At 38.5% G+C, this 21,352-nt stretch overlaps 1 protein-coding gene and 1 pseudogene across 1 annotated transcript; both read left to right on the top strand.

Moving 5' to 3' along the window:
• The first annotated feature begins 2,295 nt into the window (after positions 1-2,295).
• Positions 2,296-4,585, top strand: LOC131224486 (PI-PLC X domain-containing protein At5g67130-like; annotated as a pseudogene).
• A 4,098-nt stretch (positions 4,586-8,683) lies between these two features.
• LOC131224470 (UDP-N-acetylglucosamine transporter ROCK1-like) lies at positions 8,684-10,785 on the top strand. The gene is made up of 4 exons (XM_058219885.1): positions 8,684-8,843; positions 8,934-8,989; positions 9,071-9,214; positions 10,759-10,785. The coding sequence occupies exons 1-4, from the start codon at positions 8,684-8,686 to the stop codon at positions 10,783-10,785; spliced, it is 387 nt and encodes a 128-aa protein (XP_058075868.1).
• Positions 10,786-21,352: the final 10,567 nt, after the last annotated feature.

Below are 21,352 nucleotides of genomic sequence, written 5' to 3'. Positions count from 1 at the left end.
CTAATTGTTGTTGACTATCAACTAACAATTACTACCCATATATAGCTAAGTCAATCACATTTGGATCTTGCAATAACCAGGCCAGCCAAATGTCATTGGCCTACTGCAGGTTCGAATTTAAAGCTTCAAACGATTGCTACAAGACCTTAGATGTGCTCACCATGTTTGGTTCTCGAGGTTTAATTTGTTACTGTTTCTCATCTTTTATACATTAGTGGAAAGTTTCTATAACTCAAAGTTGTGGTTGTTGAAGTGGAAGATTGGTCCATTGGATGTGCCCCATATGGTTCGTGATCTGCACTTTGTTGCAACACTTGATTGAAGGCTTGGCGGGCCCCAAACGATGACACCCACATCGACTTTCCTCTAATGCTCAGCAATGGAGCTGAAAATCACTAAAAATAGAGCAAGAAAAATATTCAGTAGTTACCTTCCTCAGCATTCATATTGAGGAACCATGCTCCAAATTGCAATTGCATTACTTTCAAGTTGGATTTGAAAAGAATCTATCTATAATTTGAGGGCTACTTTCTCATCATGAATACTAGGAAATTGGGATTTCATTACAATTTTGTTTTTGTCAAAGGTATTCTGTTTTGCCATTTGTATCTATATGTGAATTCTTTTCTTGCTTTCTTTGTCATTTTGTCATTTTGTCATTTTTTCAATTCACATTTCAATTTCTAAAAAATCATCTTTTAGTTGATGGTTCGTAATTACCTTGACTTAGCACCATTTATCCTGTTGAGATTTGTTTTTCCTTTCGTCAAGCTCAATGTATTTAGACTCAAACTGTCCTTGTAAGGAACCTTTTGGAGAATTGAATTCCATCATGGGGGGCAAAAGCTAATCATTCCTGTAAGCTAAATCTCATCTTGTGCACCCTATACTAATTTATCTTTACCTTTCATGGTTGCTTAAATGCTTTAGAATTAAGTTTGATAATCGGGCTTCTACCCATGTTTGCACGTGTGGACACATTGGAAGTGATCACACAAATTATTTTAATCCTTGATGTGATGATCAGGTGTCATTTGATTAGGCATGGTACTATTTCTTTTGGATCCGGATCAAACTATTTGTCTTCTTGGTTTCTCTCAACAAATTGTGAAGAGAATAAAAGCTTGTTAGTTTTTTTTTTTAAAGGTTTTTATAATATGTTTTTTTGATACATAAGTTTTTATAATATTAATGCTAACATATTGGCATGTGTGCATGTCTTGCTTTTTAGACATTTGAATCCTATAATCGCGACTGGGGCATTAATCATTCCATCATCTCTTTATTTTCTCCTCAAGGTTTTGCTACTCTTTTCATCAACCTTTATCATTGTTTCCTTGATGAAGAAAACAAAATTTTTCATAAATGTTGGTTGAAAGAAAGGAGCTAAGTTTGTCACTCTTTTCATCAACCTTTATCATTGTTTCCTTGATGAAGAAAACAAAATTTTTCATAAATGTTGGTTGAAAGAAAGGAGCTAAGTTTGTCACTCTTTTCTTAACGTTGAAACAGAGTTTTCTCACTCGTTTCATAAAGGAGGAGGACATGTTTTAGGGTGAGAAAAACCAACACAATCATAAAAGAAAGGAATGATTTTTGATATGGGCTTTGTTTTTCATTGGATTAATGAACATTTTTCGACCTTTTCTTTGATGGCTTTTCTTTGTAGGAGCATACTGAAGATTCTCATTTGCAAAGAAGTAAGTAGATATGCCTTTCTTCTCTTGCTTCTTTCATCTATTCTCATTTTCTTATGCTGCTGAAAGACGTTCTTTAATGGCAGATTATAGGAGAAACAGAAGGAGAGGGTGAAACCAGTGGCCAGCATGCATCAAAGGAGGGCAGAGATGTCCCGCCATTCTGACGCTTTCATCGCATTACTAGGTTCTATTCTTCTTCTCTCAATAACCCATTTAATCAGATTCCTAAAGCCTTTAGGTTTTCTTATTTCCTTTCCTATTTCAAGTGGGTATGGAACCTTAGAAGAGCTCTTGGAAGTCATCACCTGGGCTCAGCTAGGAATCCATAATAAACCCGTAAGCAAACTCTACTAACAGAAAATCACATACACGCAACATAGAAATACTTGTATGTATGTGTAGGTGGGTCTTCTTAGATAGAAGATATGATTTAAATGCTCGCTACTGTATAATGTTCATGAACAAGATGGTCCATCTTAACAAATATATAATTATTTTTGGAAAAAGAAAAAAGTGAACGGAAAAAAGATATGGTTATTTTTTTTATTGCTACTATTTATACTCTGAATCATTGCAGAAGGATGTTGGAGGGGTGATGCCTGACATGTATGACTTCAACAATGACATTTGGTTGTGCCACTCCTTTGGAGGCCAATGCTACAACTTGATAGCATTCGTAAGTCGCAGCTGATTCCTTTTTATATAAATCTAATGAAATGATTGAATTCTGATTAACCTATCTGATTAACAACAACCTGCTATTAATGTGCTGAAAGAAATTCAAGTGTTCCTTGATGCCAACCCTTTAGAGATCGTTACAATCTTCATAGAAGATTATGTCACATCACCTCAAGGCCTAACTTAGGTATTCAATGCCGCCGGCCTTAGGAAATTTTGGTTTCTGGTATCAGGGATGCCTAAAAATGGGCAGGATTGGCCCATCTTCGATGATATGATTAGTAAGAACCAGCGTTTGTTGGTATTCACCTCAGAATCAGCCAAGGAGGCTTCTGAAGGCATTGCCTATGAGTAGAGATATGTTGTAGAAAACCAATGTAAGCCCTATTTTCTCTCCTTTCATAAATGTATATCCCATGCAGATCTTGCACTGGAACTATTATAGATAGACGGATGATTTTTATTTTTATTTTTTTGTAGAAATTTAGTACATGCCTTGCTAAGCCCACATGCATCCATCCCTGATATTAGAGCCGTGCATAACATGGGCCCTGCCGAGTAGATGATGTGGCATAAGAATCAGGCTTGTTGTACATTCATTGGGCAGGCCACGTGCTTTAGTTGAATGTGGACTTCTGGTAATTCTTTTAAAATGTTCATTGTTCTTTTTTAAATTTGTGTTCCACCTGACGAGTGAACTGGCGTGATTTTCAGGCCTGGCTATTTATTAGCATGGACCGCTTGATGCATGCTCTAATGCTTTCCACAGGTTAGCAAATGTGGCCTCATGAGGAGGTCTGCACTGTTAATGAAATTCAGTAAAAATATAAAATTTCTATGTTTTCTCCTTGAATCAATTTGCTTTTGGAGATAAAATGAAATTGATATAAAATACATCAAAATAGGAAGCATTGTCCAATTTGAATTTCTGATGCATAGGAGTATAAACATGTGAAGCTATCATTGATTCTCTTTTTATTGGTTTTGGTGATTGGGCTGAAACTGTAGATGGTGATAGTGGGATGAAGGCGAGTTCTTATCCTGATCGTGCGGAATCATCTCCCATGAACACAACAACAAGACCCCTTGTTTTAGAGAACTATTTCCCTGACAATCCTAATTTAGCGACAACTTGTAAGGACAACTTAGCTCCACTTACTAGCATGACTGGTACATGTCATGAAGCAGCAGGAAAACGATGGCCCAACTTCATTGCTGTCAATTTCTACAAGGTAATGCATGAGATCTCACTTTCATTAAAGATGGAAATGGAAACATGATTAAGAATTGTGTTTCTTTTGTATGCATCTGGGTCTTTGTTCATGGACTTTTTTTAAAAAAAAAAAAATTCTTTAATTCTTTAGTACATTTGCCTATTTGTATGTGGATCTTGTGTTGCAGAGAAGCGATAGAGGGGGAGCCCCACAAGCCCCACCGAATAATCCTAGCCATCAGTTCTTTCTTTCTTTCTTTCTTTCTTTTTGGACTTTTGACCATAAACATGTATGCTTTGATGAGTCACTATCTGCCCTGTTGGTTTAATTCGTTGTTGAATTGCACACTGAAACCGAGTTTTAAGAACCTTGCTTTGATGAGTCACTGTCTGCCTGGTTGGTTTAATTCGTTGTTGAATTGCACACTGAACCGAGTTTTGAGAACCTTGCTTCTGTTAGACAGACTCACATACCTTGTATAGCTAGTATACCTTGTATAGTTCGTTTCCATAGGTAGAAAATTCTGATTTTATTATTTTCCTTGTGTAGATGACTGTAATATCTATATATTCAACCCCTTTGGGTTGTCTCAAATACAGAAAAGCTTTTAGTTCCTCTCGCTTTACATGTTATCAGAGTTTCACTGATCTGAAACCGGCACCACCTGTCCGATCCGACCATCCCTGTGTCCGGCCACCGTCCCTGCTCGTCCAACCGCCCCTGCGTCGTCCGGCCACCCCTGTTGCATCGTCCGACCACCCATCTGCTCGTCCAGTGCCCCTGCGTCGTCCAGCCCAACTGCTCGTCCGGCCCTTCTGCTCATTCAGCACTCTTCTGCTCTCTGATCTCTGTTCCAGATCTGTTGCTATTCCAGATCTACTCGTCCGGCCTCTGTTCCAGATTTGCTCATCCGGCCTCTGTTCCAAATCTGTTACTGTTTCATATCTATTTTTTATTCCACCAGATCCAGAGCCTATACTGCCTAGAACATGATCTCATTAACCTTACTCAGGGTGACGCCAGTATTCAATCATTTTACTCCAAAATTGTCACAATTTGGAAAGAGATGGCTATGATGGATCCCACATTTCCTCATGACTTTAAGATATTCCAATCTATGCGCGAGAGTGCGCAAGTTCAACAATTTCTTATGAAGCTACATCTGGAATTTGAGCATTGTCGGGCTGCTCTCTTGAACCGTAGCCCTACTCCTTCCTTGAATTCAATTATTAATGATTTATTGGCTGAGGAACAACGATTGAAAGTTCTCTCTCTTCCTTCCTCAACTTCGGGATCATCTGATATGGTGCTTGCTGTGTCCACCACTACACCAACACGTGGTTCCACTCCTTTGACTTGTTGCAGTTGCAATAAGGTGGGTCATGTTGTCGCTCAGTGCAAAGAATGGTGCACTTATTGTTGACGGACCGGTCATGGTATTCAAGACTGCCGTACACGTGCCTATGCATTTTCTTTTGGCTATGGATGTGGTGGTCATGCTCTTTTTGCTACTGCTGCACTATTTCTTCCAAGCCATGTGTTAGTGATTCTGCATCTACTGTTTCTGCTCAACGTCTTTCATCACTTTTGACTCCTGCGATGCTTCAACAAATCGTTCAGGCCCTTTCTACGGCCAGTATGTCAGGTATATCCCCATCTTCTACATGGTTTTTCGATTCGGGTGCTTCCAATCATATGACTGGTGCTGTATCCCATCTTCGTGACATTCGTCCCTACACCGAAAATTAAGCTATTTCTATTATGGATGGCACTAGACTGCCTATTCAGTCCATTGGATCATTGACTTTCTCTCCTTCTGCTCATCACCAGTTCACCCTTCATGATGTGTTTCATGTCCCTAACCTCTCCTCCAATTTAATTTCAGTTGGTCAACTTACATCCAATAACTGCTTAGTCATATTTCTTCTCAACTGTTGTTTTGCGTAAGATCTGGCAACGGGGAAGGTACTTGGGATGGGTAGGCGGCATGGTCGTCTGTACGTGCTGGACTTTGATCCATCTGTCACTCCGACTCGTTGTTTCTTTTCTCCATCTTCATCAAATATTTGTTCAGCAAATAAATTGTAGAAACTATGGCACTTTCACTTAGGTCATCCACATTCCGATCGGTTAATTCAGTTATTTTCTTCTGGCATGTTAGGGAACGTTTCTCTTATAAAAAAGATTTGGATTATTCTTGTTCATCTTGTTGTCTTTTAAAAAGTAAGTGTATTCTTTTTCCTCTGAGTATTACAAAATCATCTTCTATGTTTGAATTAATGCATACAGATGTCTGGGGTCCTTGACCAATTATATCTCTCTTTGGGTTACGTTGTTATGTTATATTCATTGATGATTTCACACGTTACACCTGGATTTACTTTCTACACTTGAAGTTATAGGTTTTTGAACAATTCAAGATATTTCACTCTATGGTGGAGACTCAATTTCGGGTTCCACCTGGATTTACTTTTTGGTTGTGTTTGTTATGTTCATCTAGCTTCACGTGAGCGTAAGAAACTATCTCCAAAATCGGTTAAATGTATGTACTTGAGATTTGGAGAAACTCAGAATGGTTTTCGATGTTATGATCTGGTTTCTCGTCGTGTTCAAGTTTCACAACATGTTGTTTTTCTTGAACATATTGCTTTCATTCATCTCTTCCTCCTCTGCACGCCCCAAAATCTCCAGGTCTAACCACCTTTCCTGATATTCCTTTTGCCTCGAGTACTCTCCCTAGTCCGTTACAGGTTTACTCGCGTCGACCACGTACAGCTCCACCACCTATTACTCAACCCGAACCTACTGTACCTATTACAGATCCTGAACCTACCTCGATACGTCGTTCCGATCATGTACATCGAGCGCTTGATCGCTTGATATGCTCTATGTCTACCATGAATGTTACTCTGGATACTGTTTCTATTCCTACTTCATATTCTCAGGCAGCCACTCATGATTGTTAGAAGAAGGCTATGGCAGAAAAACTTGAGGCATTAGATGATAATCATACGTGGGACATTGTCACTCGACCCACTGACCAACAGCTAATTGGTAGCAAATGGATTTATTTTGTCAAGCTCAAGTCTGATGGATCATTGGATCGATACAAGGCTCGACTTGTCGCTCAGGGATACAAACAGGAATACGAAATTGATTATGATGAGACACTCGCTCCCGTGGCCAAGATGAAAACTGTTCGTACTCTTCTGGCAATATCTTCCGTTCGCTCTTGGCCACTTGCTCGGATGGATGTGAAAAATGCTTTTCTTCATGGAGACCTCCAAGAAACAGTATATTTGAAACCTCCTCCTAGCTCTTTAATCCCTGACAATGAGGTATGTCGCCTAAAGAAAGCCCTGTATGGCCTCAAACAGGCACCTCGGGCATGGTTCCAACGCTTTCGCGATGTTGTTATAGGTGCTGGCTTTATACTCAAAGTAGTCATGACCCATCCTTATTTTTACGCACTACTGCTCGCAGAATTGTCATTGTTCTCGTCTATGTTGATGACCTACTTCTGATTGGTAGGATGCTACTGGCATCTCGACTTTAAGGAAGTTCTGCAATCCTTCTTCAAGATGAAAGACATCGGCCATCTCACATACTTTCTTGGGCTCGAAATTTCACATTCTAAACGCGGGATCCTGGTCAGCCAGCGTAAATATACCAAGGATCTTCTCGCCTTGGCATCATTGACGGATCAGAAGACAGTTCAGACTCCTTTAAAACTTAATGTTCAATATGGCCGTAACGATGGTGATCTACTTGCACAGCCCGACTTATACCGCTGTTTAGTTGAGAGTCTGGTTTACTTAACTTTGACTCGCCCTAATATTGCCTACGCTGTCCAAGTCGTCAGTCAGTTTGTTTCTGCTCCTCGGACTCTTCATATGACTGCAGTGTTGCGCATCCTATGGTACCTACGTGGAACTCTAGATCGATCATTGTTCTTCTCCTCCATGGTGACTCTGGACCTTCGTGCTTATTCGGATGCTGATTGGACCAGTTGCGCTCTCACACGAAGATCTACCACTGGCTACTGTGTTTTTCTCGGCACTTCTCTCATCTCTTGGAAGTGTTAGAAGCAGGCCACTGTTTCCAAATTAAGCACAGAAGCCGAGTATTGGGCTATGTCCGCTGCATGTAGTAAGCTTGTCTGGTTACATGGACTTCTTTCCGACTTGGGCATTCCTCTGCCGAATCCTACTCCACTCCATGTTGATTATCTAAGTGCCACTCAGATTGCCTATAACCTGGTTTTTCATGAACGGACGAAGCATATTGAAGTTGACTGTCACTTTATCCGCGAGAAATTTTAGTCTGGGCTCATTTCTCTTCCACATGTTACATCTCATTATCAGATCGCCAATATTCTCACCAAGTCCCTCACTTCTGCACGTCACTCATTTCTAGTTGGCAAACTATTACTTGTCGATGACCAACATTAGTTTGAGGGGGGATGTTAGACAGGCTCACATACCTTGTATAGCTAGTATACCTTGTATAGTTCATTTCCATAGGTAGAAGATTCTGATTTTATTATTTTCCTTGTATAAATGATTGTGATATCTATATATTCAACCCCTTTGGGTTGTCTCAAATACAGAAAAGCTTTCAGCTCCTCTCGGTTTACAACTTCTAGCTGAGGGGAAACAGTATAAGAACCATAGACATGGTCCGTTGGTCTTCATACATGTAAGAGTATTTTAGATGTTTCAATGTTTTTTGTTGACTCCTGACTCACTTTATAGTTTATACTACCAGATGTATTGTAGATTGTTTTTTTCTCTCCACTTACTCTTTGAATGCAGTGGTTATTAATCATTGGTTATTTTCCTAGGCCTATTCCAGATAGTAAATCACTATCTTATGTCTAACTTTTCAATCATTTCCTATTGGTTCTAAAGGCAGGAGAAAGCTTTTCTTATATTTTCTGAGTTGAGCATTTCTGCTGGCTAGGCTGATGCTAGGCCATTTTAATGGCTATGCGTGTGCAGGTAATTTCAGAGAATTACCAGGTTCTCTAACAGTCACTTTACTATATTTTTTCTGGGTGCAATCTGTAGGTAGAAGCAATCAGTTAAACAAATGGGGGCCCTATTCTTACTAATAATTGCAGCCATACTTCTAAGCTTTGGAGAAGGTTTTGGCAGGGATTCTAGTGGCACTAACCCAGATCAAGTTCTCTTTCATGGAATCATTCCTATTTTAGTTGCTTCTGTGCTCTCTAGTCTGGCTTCTTCTCTCTGTCAGTGGGCTTCTTATGTTAGACTCCTTTACCTTCCTCCATTTTCTCCATTTTCTTCTATCCTTTCTATATTGTATCCTTTTGGTGCAGGTAAAGAAACACAGCTCATGCTTAATGACTGTGGAAATGTCTATAGTTGGAAGCCTGTCAATGGGCTTCTCAAGTTAGACTCCTTTTCATTCCTCCATTTTCTTCTATCCTTTCTATATTGTTTCCTTTTGGTGCAGGTGAAGAAACACAGCTCATGCTTCATGAATGTGGAAATGTCTATAGTTGGAAGCCCGTGCTTATTGGCAAGTATGTCTAAGTCTCCAGATGGAGAAGCCATCAGACAACATGGGTTTTTTCATGGTTGGACCGCATTGATTGTGGTAATTATCTCCTCTATCTAATTTTCTCCTTGAATTTGATCCTTGGCCTAGGGATACTTACTGTATAAGCCTTGAATTTGAACAAGTGGGGCCTGTGGTTTAGTCTTTGAGACCGTTGCTATGATGGGACGCACAGTGGATGGACCATGCCCCAAATATAGAAAGATTGGGAAGACCCACCAATCCAAATTTGGCATTTTTTGTTGAATTTAGATTGCCACTCAAGTTCTTTCTTAGCCATCTATCTGAGGACACTACATGCTTAGACCAAGGATCATATGATTTTTCAATTTTCTGGTGCATTTAGGGGTCATTTGGATGCCTGGAAGTTTTATTAGTTGTCAAGGGTTTACAAGCAACCCCACTTAAAGGTGGTGTTTGGACAGAAAATTTCACCTGTAAGTGAGTTACAAGCTGTAAGTCACTCACAACTTTTTTAGTGCATTTGAAATCTTGAGCAAAAGAAGTGACTTCACTTGTATGCAACTTACACCTGAAACTCACTCTCAAGCATAATGTCTTTCTGGTCTGTGTTCTCTTCATTTTCAGCCACATGATAGATTATGCTTGCCTCTCATAGGTTAATTTAAACTTTTAAAATCAATCTGTCACTCCAATCACCCAGTTACTTTTAGCTGTATGTGGGCTATGTTTTCATCATGTGCTCTTACATTTTCTTGCATGAAGATGTGTCTCCGCTCCTCAAGCTTCATTCTGAATTCCTTCACATCACTAGAATTTGCCTGATTAAAAAAAGTCAGTCATTATAATGCACACAGCATTACAGCCAGATTTTCTAGATTTTACTGAATAATAATAAGATTCTTTGGAAGATATTGAGAAGAGAGTCAAGAGCACAGAAAATAAAAATAAAAATAATCATATAATATATGAGAATCGTCCCACAATCATATCTTTCAGTAAAGGCAGTGAGAAAACTCATTAGAAATGGAAGCGAAGAGAATAAAACAAACAGAACAGAAGAGATGGAAAGATTTCCAATTCAGACAAATTTAAAGCACTTTCAAGAAGAAAATTAGCAGTTGCTTGAAAATAGAGAAAGAGTGTGCACAATGCAACATGAGTACATGGCACATGATATGTACCATTAGATTATCATTCCAAGTTCCAACTAAAAATTATAAAAACATATGCTCATTGTGAATATTTACAGAAAGGTTCTGTTCTGTTATCATTTCTTACTCAAAATTTTTAGATTTCATAGTAATAGGTTGCATACTGTCCTGACCTGCTAGTTTGATTGAAATTCTGAATTTTCTGCTTCTTTGTATTTAATGATTCATTGTGAATTTTGTTTGAAATTTTATTTCCCTAGTCTACTATATGATTTTTCAATTTTTCTCACTACATCAGATCTTCACTTATACGAGAAGAAATCAATTTTCCGATACATGGATTTTAAAGGATTTTAGATGTGGAATGGTGCTGCAGCTTGAGTTCTTTGCATTGCTCAAATGTTGTTAGCTTACCTTAGCTTTTTTTGAATACTTGCTCAAATGCTTTAATTTTCATGTTGCATACAGGTTCTAGTGGAATGCTCAGATGTATGATTCGGCCACTTAACCTGCTTTTTTCCCACACCCTCCGTGAAGGTAACTCTGTCGCGGATGCTCTAGCAAAGTTAGGTAGCGATAAACAGGCTGACTCCCTTTATCGCTCCAAAGCTGATCTCCCGAGACACATTAGAGGCTCCCTTGTGCTAGATTGCACCGGTATGGGCTTTATCAGGAGCTCCAGCGCAAGGCAGGGAGTGGGTTGAGAGATTCGATCTCAGGGAGTGGGTTGGGAGCTTGGAGTGCTTCACAGCTAGGTTCAACCTCTCATCGTACATGATTCCCTCTCTCCCTCTTCTCATCCTCAAGAAGCGCCCATTTTGTCTATCCAATTTTCTCTTCTCTCTTTTTTTTTTTTTTTGTTTGTCCTTTCTTCCTTTTCCTGCTGCCCATCTTGGCTATACGATAGGTGAGGCCCGATGTAATTGTGGAGCCCTCCTGAATGTCCAGTCTTTGTATATCTCTTTTTGCTAATTAACAAAGATACAGGGGAAAGCCCTTTTTTCCAAAAAAAGAAAGAAAGAAAGAAAGTGGAATGCTCAGATCTTGATACTTTGTCTGAGATAGATGGACCCCACATTCAATGCTTAAGAAAGGTATTGGTCTGTTCATTTCAAAACGTTTACATGAGATACAATATACAGAAGTGATTTGTATATGTGGGTTCTAGTTGCATGCAGTGGGCAGTTGTATGAATACAGGTTGGTTATTCCTATTCATCAGATTAATGGCCTTAAAACGGGCAATTAAATAAAATGGCATTGGATCACATTCAGTTAAATAAAAGTTAAGTGTATGATCGTGGAATGGGTTTCCCATATGGATGGATTGATGTCGATCTAGCCTTCCTTGAGGCTTAGCTTTTGTTTTCTGCTTTTTCTGCTATCTCAGCAGTGCCCCTTGTTTTGTCTGTTCTCTCTTTTTTCTTTCTTAATATAAGTTATATTTCAAAAAAAAAAAAAAAATCACATTCAGTGGGAAAATGTTAGGCAGCTAGGATTGTCCTATCAGTTTGATTTTTTTTCAAACATCAGTTGCCATTTTGTCCCATGAGAGGGACAGTTTGCCCGCCGTTGGAACCTTCCCAAGGTCTAACATGAACTTTATTTTGATCATATTATGCAGATAGTTGTATCTTTACGATTATGATGATGCAGTTCTTTCTGCTTTTGGGATGATTCTTCTTCTTCTCTCTCTCTCTCTCTCTCTCTCTCTCTCTCTCTCTCTCTCTCTCTCTTCAGAAAAATCTTTTACTTGAACTGAAAACAAGGTCTAAAAACATGGGGTCATGAACAGATAAAGAAGCCCCTCATTTTTTCTTTTTTCTTTTTTTCTTTTCCTTTTCTTTTAGCTTTGCTTTTTTCTAAAGATAAAGGTAGGAGCCATTTTGAAAATGGGGGAAAAAATGAAGAGCCGGCACTTACAGAAAATGTCCTACAATAAAATCATCATGTGGCATTCCATGGTGAAGCAAGATAATAGAAATGATGGACTATAACAGTATCTTGTGCGCTCGACAATATAACTATAACCGTAAGAATATTCAATTCTAGGCACATCTACTGATAGAATAGGATTTCACATGCACATGGTTGGCTGTTGTAGCACACACCAACATAGTTATTTGGTGGTGCTGGAAAAGCTTTATTGTGTAAGAGTTTTATTCACTCTTTCCATCCATTTTTCTAGATCATTTTAGTGCATGATCCCAAAAATGAAGTAGATCCAACTCTCAGTTTGGATGTGGTATGACACTCCATGACCATTCATTTGTAGCAAAAGGGACGGTAGTGCAAAATGGTCTTATCATCCATTTCAAAGGCTCTTAATCAGATGGCTGTGATTATCTACTCAGGGTAATTATGAGGTCATGTATGCAGCATAGGTGTCTAACAGAAAGTTGAAACACACGCTGGTGGTCCAAGCCCTTTGTCACACTGGCCTCATGATGAATGCATCTTCACCTATGAATAGGACCATCCATTCACATGAGATGCAGACCAAGTAGATGTCACACAGAACATGATAGGCTGGTTTTGTACCCATTGCAAACGACAGGTGCTATAGATAGCTATCTGGAAATAAAATCACTGAAGTTTCTTATACAAGCTCTTTTGCTTAATGGACCATGCATTCCCAAAAGTTACCGGAAAACAGAATCGATGTTCCCAACTCAGCCGAAATTTGTAAGTAAATGCAGTCTTTAATACCCATGATTTTCCGAGGGTTTTTTTTTTTTTTTTTTTTGTTTTGTTATGGTGTGTTTCAGGGCTGTGCTTGCTAGGACATTGTATTATACAGGACGACTAGAACAAACTTCGTCGACATTTGTATATGTCATGTCCAACTTATTTCCATCAATGACCTTCTTGTTGGTTATCATTTTCAGGTATAACCCACTCATCTCAGCATTTTAAGTTAGGATTTGTTTTGATTCATATAACGTATTGAATTTTTGCACTTTCCGAAAGATCATGTAGACTTTGTAATAAGTAGAGAAGCATTGGTTTCTGTTTTTGGGACATGGGTTTTCAAGTTTGGTGGATGGATGGTCTTCATCCAAGCATTTATGCCCATTTCATGTTATGCAGGAAAAGGCGGAAAATGAAATACAGTGGTCACCATTGTGCACCATTGAAATATTCCTATAGCCATAGCATGGCATATATTGCCATCTAATCTATTAGTATTGTCATGTATGCCTATGTAAAGTGAAAACATGAATATCTAGTTGATACATATTGTCATGGATCCACCATTTTGTGAGAATCCACACCATCCATCTGATTGGTTATTCCATTTTAGACATTGGTCCTAATAATCTGCCTGACCCAGATTCTCGGTGGGCTACACTATAGGAAATGGTTGGAGACAAAAACGTCCACCATTGAACACCACCCAGTACCATTGCATTCATTGCACTTGACTTTTCATAAGGTGATACAGGCCTGAACTAGTAACATTCCAAACAATAGGTGGTACACTCGTGGAACCCACCCTGTTGTATGTGTACGATTCAAACCGTCCATCCATTTTTCTATACCCTTTTATGCCTTTGGCGGAGCAAAGCCGATGCTGGAGGAGATCCTTTGCCAGCGCGAACTAATACCGGGCGCATGTCCACGGCTTAAATTTTAGAAATGAACAATCGTATTTTTTGTCTAGGTGAGTGGATTGGTTGTCTGGATTTTGGTTTTTTGAATCTATGGCCTAGTGTCTCCACAAGATTGATGACAAGTGAAATATCGTTATTCCTTGATTCATACCATTTAAAGTATTCATATAATTTTAAATTATAAACCTATTAAGGGGTCGTGGATGGGGGTGTTGAATGGATTCTGGGGGTATTGAATGGATTCAGAATCCAGGGATCATTTGGCGGTGTGGATTAGGAATTATTTGGAATCTATGTGGATTTTAAATTCTCAGTTTGCTGAGTTTTGAAATCTCTTATTTTTGTTGAAATTGTCATTCCTCTATTTTACTCATTATTAAAGGTAGGAGAGTCACATGTGTATAACATAATGATCGTTAGTCTAATCATCCATTGCACACATGGCCCACTAATGATATCCTTACAAAAATCATATTATCAGTTGCATTACTAAAATTACATTAATAGAATGATACGAGCAGTCCAAGTTAGCCACATAAATCAATGGTTAAAAAATGTTGGTTGGTTCATCAGTTGTGATCCTATGCTTGTGGCCCATTCGAGGCTTTGAATTTCATTGTTTTTTGCCAAAGTACATATTTTAGTGGGCTTGTTACAATCATTGTGTCAAACATTACATAAGTACATTAATTAGGGATATTAAAGATGATTTGCTAATCAAATTCAATATCCCATTAATATACTGCATAATTTCAATGCATTGTCATTTTTGGATTCCAGTGCAATTTGAATACAAGTTGCAAACATAAGTGAAGGATTCTGAATCACCTTGATTCAAAATCTAAGCATTAGAAATACAAGCTCCCAAATGGCCCTAAAGATGTAATTAGTATCCAAGGCTTCTAACTTGATATGTTTTAGTGATTAGATTTATAAGATTGTTAATTCAATGGACCCCAACTTGGAAGGGCTATGTCTAGCAACATTCAAAGAAAACTTCTCAAAGGCAAAAGGAGAAGAAAAAAGACCATCCCTCTTCTTTCTCTATGTAAGGACTAGAATCCACAAGAAAAGAAAACTTCTCAAAGTGAAATAAAATTGATTAAAATGAGTTGCCCTTCTTACAAACAAATTGATGATGCTTATACTGGCCTTAAATTCCTAACTCAACTCCATTTCAAATGCTAGTAAAGTCACTAAAAGTAGCAAAATCACCAAAATTGACTTGGAATACTTCTAGATAATTAGACTTGGGGTTAGTTTGACACCATGGATTTGGGAGGATTTCAAATTCCCTAGGTTTGGCATCATAAAGTAATTGTGGGTTTTAAATACAAGGAATTTCAAATCCTGTTAAAGAGGGGGTTTTAAATCCAAAGTAGAAGCTTGGATTACATCTAAAATCCTTTCAAGAGTTGCATGTGTAACACGTGTGTCACTAGGCTATTAATATATTGGGCACATGACCCATTGATGATATCAAAACAATCATATTATCTACATCACTGTAATTACTTTATTAGGATAACCTATGCCATCCAAACATTATCCATGTAAATCAATGGTTAAAATCATTCTTAAAAAAAAAAAAAAAAAAAAAAAAAAAAAAAATTTCTAACCAGTTCAGATGTTTTTTAGATTGTGGCCCACCTGCTGGGTGGACTAGATCTATTTTTTGTGCAAGAACACTTACATATTTTGACCAGCCTTCTGGATGGATTCTCTATTGCACATATGTGACATTTTGTCACTTGTGCTTAGCAAAGCTCTTATTATTATTATTTTTATTAATTGTTTTTTTTCCCCCCTTCGGTTGGAGCAATGTCAATGCAGCTGGATGTTAGCAACAACACAACCCCACAGCTTTCAATAGATAGATATATGGTCAAAAAAATTAAATTAATTTTTTTTAAAAAAAAAAAGGAGGGGAGAGTCTCTCTCTTTGCTGCCATTGCCCAACATCCCAAAAATAGGGCAGGATGGCAAAAAAAAACCCATCCAAATCCCTCCAAGTTCCAGTACTAGACAACCCCTTCAAACTGCTTTACAACCCCTATAATTCAAATTCTCTCTCTCTCTCTCTCTCTCTCTCTCTCTCTCTCTCTGTATATACTATTCAAGACCCATGTTCTCTCTCTCAATATATCTATCTATATATCTCTCTCTCTCTCTATGTATGTACTGTTCATGACCCATGTTTTTTCGGGGCGAGGTTTTTTACCATCCATTTGAATTTTGCTCACATGGGTTTTCTTTGAAACATCAAAATAAGAAGAAAAAAATGTTTGTTTTTGAAATTTTTAATTGGTTTGAACTTTGAAATGGTAGTTTGATGGTATTTTTATACCCAAACTGTCGGTGTGGGGTCATTGTCCGTTTGTCAGCATTGTCGGTATTCAAAACGATGGTATAGAGAAGCGGACTCGATTTAATTAATCCAAATACAGTACAGATTCTCCTGGCCTAAGGTGAGTGTTGGTTGTATTGGGATCCGAGAGTAGTTGGAGGGTCCTATTTTTTTGAAAGCCGGCAAGTTGGGATTGTTTTCGATTGGGAGATCATGAATCGGATTCGTTTAGGAGCAGGTGGAACGGTTCTCTAGATGCCATGGGGTGGCATCTGGGTATTCATCGATTTCTTTTCTGTTGATGTGGGAGGTTTTGTTGGGGTCCAATGAGGAAGAATGCATGTGAATTTTGATTAGGACGACACGTGCACGAATGGGAATTTTGATTGAATTGATATGAAGTGAAGCTTGCTCAAATCAAGCTGTGCTCTTCAAACACTCAAGAAGCATTTGGTGGATCGGTTCACTGTCTTTACAGGAACTTTCCAGATTGGTTTCGAGGGGGAATTGGGTGGAACTGTCTTTAGGTATCTCATTTTTTTCAATTGGTTGTCGGTTTGCTAGGATCTGCCAAGGAGGATTCTTGATGTGAATGTGGGTGATTTTTTGTATCGGCAATGTGGGTGTGTGGAGAATGTGATTGAATCAATCGATGATTGGCGAATGAAGCGAAGTGTTGTTGAGATTGTGCTGCGATCTTTTTGTGGGAAAAGGTTGCGGGTATTGAACTACTCTTGGCAGAAATTGAAATATGTCGACATAATTCAAGATTTCTCTTCTTTTCTTTTATTTCCTCATTCATAGTAGAGTATGATCATTGATGGATAACAGGATTTTGGATTTGGAGTAAGAAACATGGAATTGGTTGCAATATGTTATATTTTAAAATTCTATAACAATAAGAAAGAGCGGAAATTGACTCTATATCGATCCTTCTTAGGACTATCAATATGGAGATGCAATTGGAATCATGTAATTGAAACAGGTTCGACAAGGCGATGCTGATTCCAGATGCCCCATCTTCAACCAACACAAAAGCTTGTGTGCAGGATCCGGGATGTTGGTTGGTGCCTGTGGTGAATGTTCATTAGCCAAAAAGTCCGGTTGGTCTGTTCATCAGGTGGGACACGTGTATCAAGAAATAGATTATTAGAAAAATGACATCAACGATCATGTTCAACATGCATGTGTGATGAAAGTCTCGGATGCCACAGGCATCTGCAATGATTGCACATCTGGCACAGGAGTTTGACACTTGAAGATGGGCTTTCTCTCCTGTGTTCGATAATTCTGTATACATGTTTCTATGGATCTTGGTTTCTTGAATTAGGACATGTCATTGGCATCTTCTAAGAGCCTGTTTGGTAGACACCTAAAAATGAGTTTTCCTCATTTTAGATAACTGTAGTTATGTATTCGAGATCATGATTGTTGGTTGTCAAAAAAAATATGATTCCTAATGCATAATCACAGTTAACTAAAATGAGATGAACCAATCTTTAGGTGTCTGCCAAACAGGCCATAATTCTTTTTTAGGTCTTCAGTTGGTGATTCTGTTGACATCAAGTGATGTCCTTTATATTTCAGCTTCGATGTTTAGGAATATATATTTCCAGGCTCCTGTTCTGCATCATTGAAGTGTGGCACGTACCGAATGACTACATCTCTTGCAGTGATATTTGGAGGCACTGCAGGAGCTGTTGGATTGGTGGCACTACTTGTATTCCCATGGTTCTGCCTACTACAAGAGTGTTTCAAGAACTTCTGAGACAGGTTCTTCAGATCCATCTCTTCAAGGTACATAGCCTTACTTTTGGGATGTGTTTGGGTGCACTACTGAATTCGATTGGGATAGCAGTTCAATTAACTGGAAATGGCCAAATTGGATTTACCTTCCATAGTATTCATTTTGCAGTTAAATCCCTTCCAATTCCAACTTGAAAGTAACTTCTGCAATTTGAATACTATTACTACAAAGGTGCTTATAATTTGGTAATTTCCGCTAGATTGAACTAATTATTGCAATTCAAATATTTAATGTATCCAAACGCCAACTTAAGAGTATGTGAGAGTCATGTGGATTTCAGTCTGAAGAAAGTAATCATGTGGTTTTCTTGATAATTTGCAGCAGGACAAGCCATTGAATTGTCTCTTCTGAGATGTGGCCCTCACCCATCCGACTCGCGAGAGGCAAGGCATTTTATGTTGGACGAGTTAAACCTGGCTACAAAGAATTTCAGCAATATCAATCTGATCAGGCAAGGAAAATTTGGAGAAGTGTATAAGGGTTTGCTTAATGATGGGATGATTGTGGCCATCAAAAAGCGGCCTGGTGCACCCAATCAGGAACTTATCGAAGAGCTAATCGCATCTTTATCCACATGAGATTATGAAATAGAGCTCGTGTTACTTAGTTATGGATGCACTGAATTGAGTCGGTAGAGCCTGTGTTTTAACACCCAGATCAGACCAGTTTGGACTGGAACCAACCACCCAAATGGGCCTGATCTTTTGCACTGATGATTGGATGTCAAATATCAGGCTGTATATGCTATCTGCACCGTTTTGTTTCATGTACCCCACTTGAATTTTTCATGGGCCTGATCTTTTGCATCAAGTGTAGAATGAGCTGGTGCAAGTGATGGATGGAGTGGATTTCCGATACAAGTCATGGTGGGCCCACAATAATTTATGCCTAAGGGGTTGCATACTACCTGCCTGTACAATAATCCATCCTCACAGGAACTCAGTGAGGTCCAACGTGATATATGGGTTTTATCCACGCAATCCATCCATTTTTTCAGAACATTTTGAGGTATGAGCCTAAAAATGTTGCAGATCCAACACTCAAGTAGACCACACCATAGGAATCAGCAGTGATAATAGGAAATCGATGTCATGGGTTCAAATACCCATTGTGCTGTGTGCATATGGGTGTGAGAGTGTGTGTAAAGTCTAAAAAAATAAAAAATAAAAATAGGTCTATACCATCTACAATCTTCGATCTTCTTCTTTTTTTCTCAAGAAATCGTGATGTATTTTTATGGGATTGCTGGTGATCTATTCATTAGCTTCTATTTGTGGTGCACAATTTTATGGAATATAAGCAGGAAAGTCTCTATTAAGAACAAGTAGGAAACTCAAGCGACACATAACACTTATTTGGAGAAGTGAGGTTGTATGTTCAAATCTTACTAGCATCATTTTGCCTTTAGGCCTAACTCACCTTGTGACTAACTCACTTTGAGTCATGTCAAGTATTTTGAATCAGCTATAAGTTTTGGAGTGTTGCCAATTCAGCCCGGTATAGCCTCAGCCTGTGAAAAGTGAATCATAAAAGTGAATGTGAGAGTTTCTCTCAGGGTCTCGGGGTTATTTTGTCCGTCTCCGCCCCTCCATTTGTACATGATCTTCATTATCAATGAAATTTCATTTTGAAAAAAAATAAATATAATAATAATAAAATTAAAAAAAAAAAAAAGTGAATCATAAAATCTGGAGTCTAGTTGGTGTAAGAGTTCTATATAGTGGGCCTAACTGATCATCAATTTAGATCTATTTTAAGGTTAGGATATTGTGATTAGGCATACCCATGTGCCCCACTAAAGTTGTGATCCTTAAAATGAACTAACAAAATGAACGGACGATATGGATTTCTGACAAACATTACGGTGGGCCCCACCCTGTCGTCCCAGCGCAGGAATTTCAAATCCGTGTCCGTCCCAGCGAGGGGAGTACCCAATCCGCGTCCGAAAGTAACCCAGCTTAGGGGTGTTACCCTTGCCGTAGGGCCTACTTGGATGATATATTGTATATCCACTCCATTCATTGGTTTTTCTAGCTTATTTTAGGATGTGGTCCCAAAAATTAAGCACATTCAAATCTCAGGTGGACCCCAACATAAGAAACAGTGATGATTGAACATTCACTATTAAAAAATTCATAAGGCCTACATTAAGAAGATCCGTACTGTTTATTTTTCATCCAACCAGTTGATAACTGGATGAATGGATAATACAAGGATTAGCTTAATACAAAGCTTTTGGGGCTTATAAAAAGCTTTTAATGGTCATTCATCACGTTTTCAAGTGGTGTGGTCCACTCGAGATTTGGATCTGCTTATTTTTTAAGATAAAGTTATTAAATGAGCTATAAAAACGGATGGACTGCGTGGATATGATACAAATTCATCATGATGGCCCCACACGGTAAGCGCAACACCCGATGAGCTGTCGCCGGGTAACAGCCAATCCGCTCCCCGCTGTAACTCGTAAGAGTATCGCCGCGGGCGTCAGTAAATTCTGTAGGTCTGATAATGAGGTATGTGTTATATCCAAACCGTTCATCCATTTTACAAGATCATCTTAAGGCTTGAGAAGAAAAATAAGACAGATCTAAGTATCAAGTGGACCACACTGCAAAAAGTAGTGGAGGATTGAACATCTACCATTGAAACGCTTTTTAGAAGTTTTGGATCAATATGAAATTTATTTTTCCTCTTAATTCAGGTCTTTATGACCTTATGAACAGATTGGATGGAAAATAAACGTTATAGTTGGCCCTACAAATTTTTTAACTGTGAACATCATTATCTCCTCTGCTATTTGTGATGTGGTCCAGATAATCTTTGGATATGATTCGTTTTTTGGATAGTATTCTAATATGATCTCTAAAAATAGACGAACGGTATAGATATAATAAATACATCACTATGGGGTCATGTAACTTTGATCTCTTTGAACCGTTCGTAACCCGGAGCTCGAGGAGCGTCAGTGCTCGTCTTCGAACGACACGTACCTACAGTCGCTATATATCTGATGTGTGGTACACCAGCGAATCCGCTTCCCACCAGGACCTATCTAGAGATGGACGGTACTGTCAGGTCCTTTGTGAGGACACTATGATGTATTTTTTTTTTAATCCATTCCGTTCATATATTTTAAAAAATAATTATCTATGATGATATCAAAAATAAAGTATATATAATTTTCAAGTGGACCACACTACAAGAAACAATGCGGATTGAAATTCTACCGCTGAAAACCTCTCGGAGGCCACAGAAGTTTTTGATGAAGCTGATATTTATGATTTCTCTTCTTACA

This window comes from Magnolia sinica, chromosome 2 (genome assembly GCF_029962835.1).
Source record: "Magnolia sinica isolate HGM2019 chromosome 2, MsV1, whole genome shotgun sequence".
NCBI classification, from domain to species: domain Eukaryota; kingdom Viridiplantae; phylum Streptophyta; class Magnoliopsida; order Magnoliales; family Magnoliaceae; genus Magnolia; species Magnolia sinica.
Note: the sequence above shows the minus strand (reverse complement) of the source record. Positions and strands in the feature narration are given on the sequence as shown.

Coding starts and splice junctions, on each gene's coding strand:
- LOC131224470 (XM_058219885.1), top strand. CDS start 8,684: ATGGGGGCCCTATTCTTACTAATAATTGCAGCCATACTTCTAAGCTTT. Junction 8,844..8,933: donor TAGTCTGGCTTCTTCTCTCT/GTCAGTGGGCTT, acceptor CTTTTGGTGCAG/GTAAAGAAACACAGCTCATG. Junction 8,990..9,070: donor ATGTCTATAGTTGGAAGCCT/GTCAATGGGCTT, acceptor CTTTTGGTGCAG/GTGAAGAAACACAGCTCATG.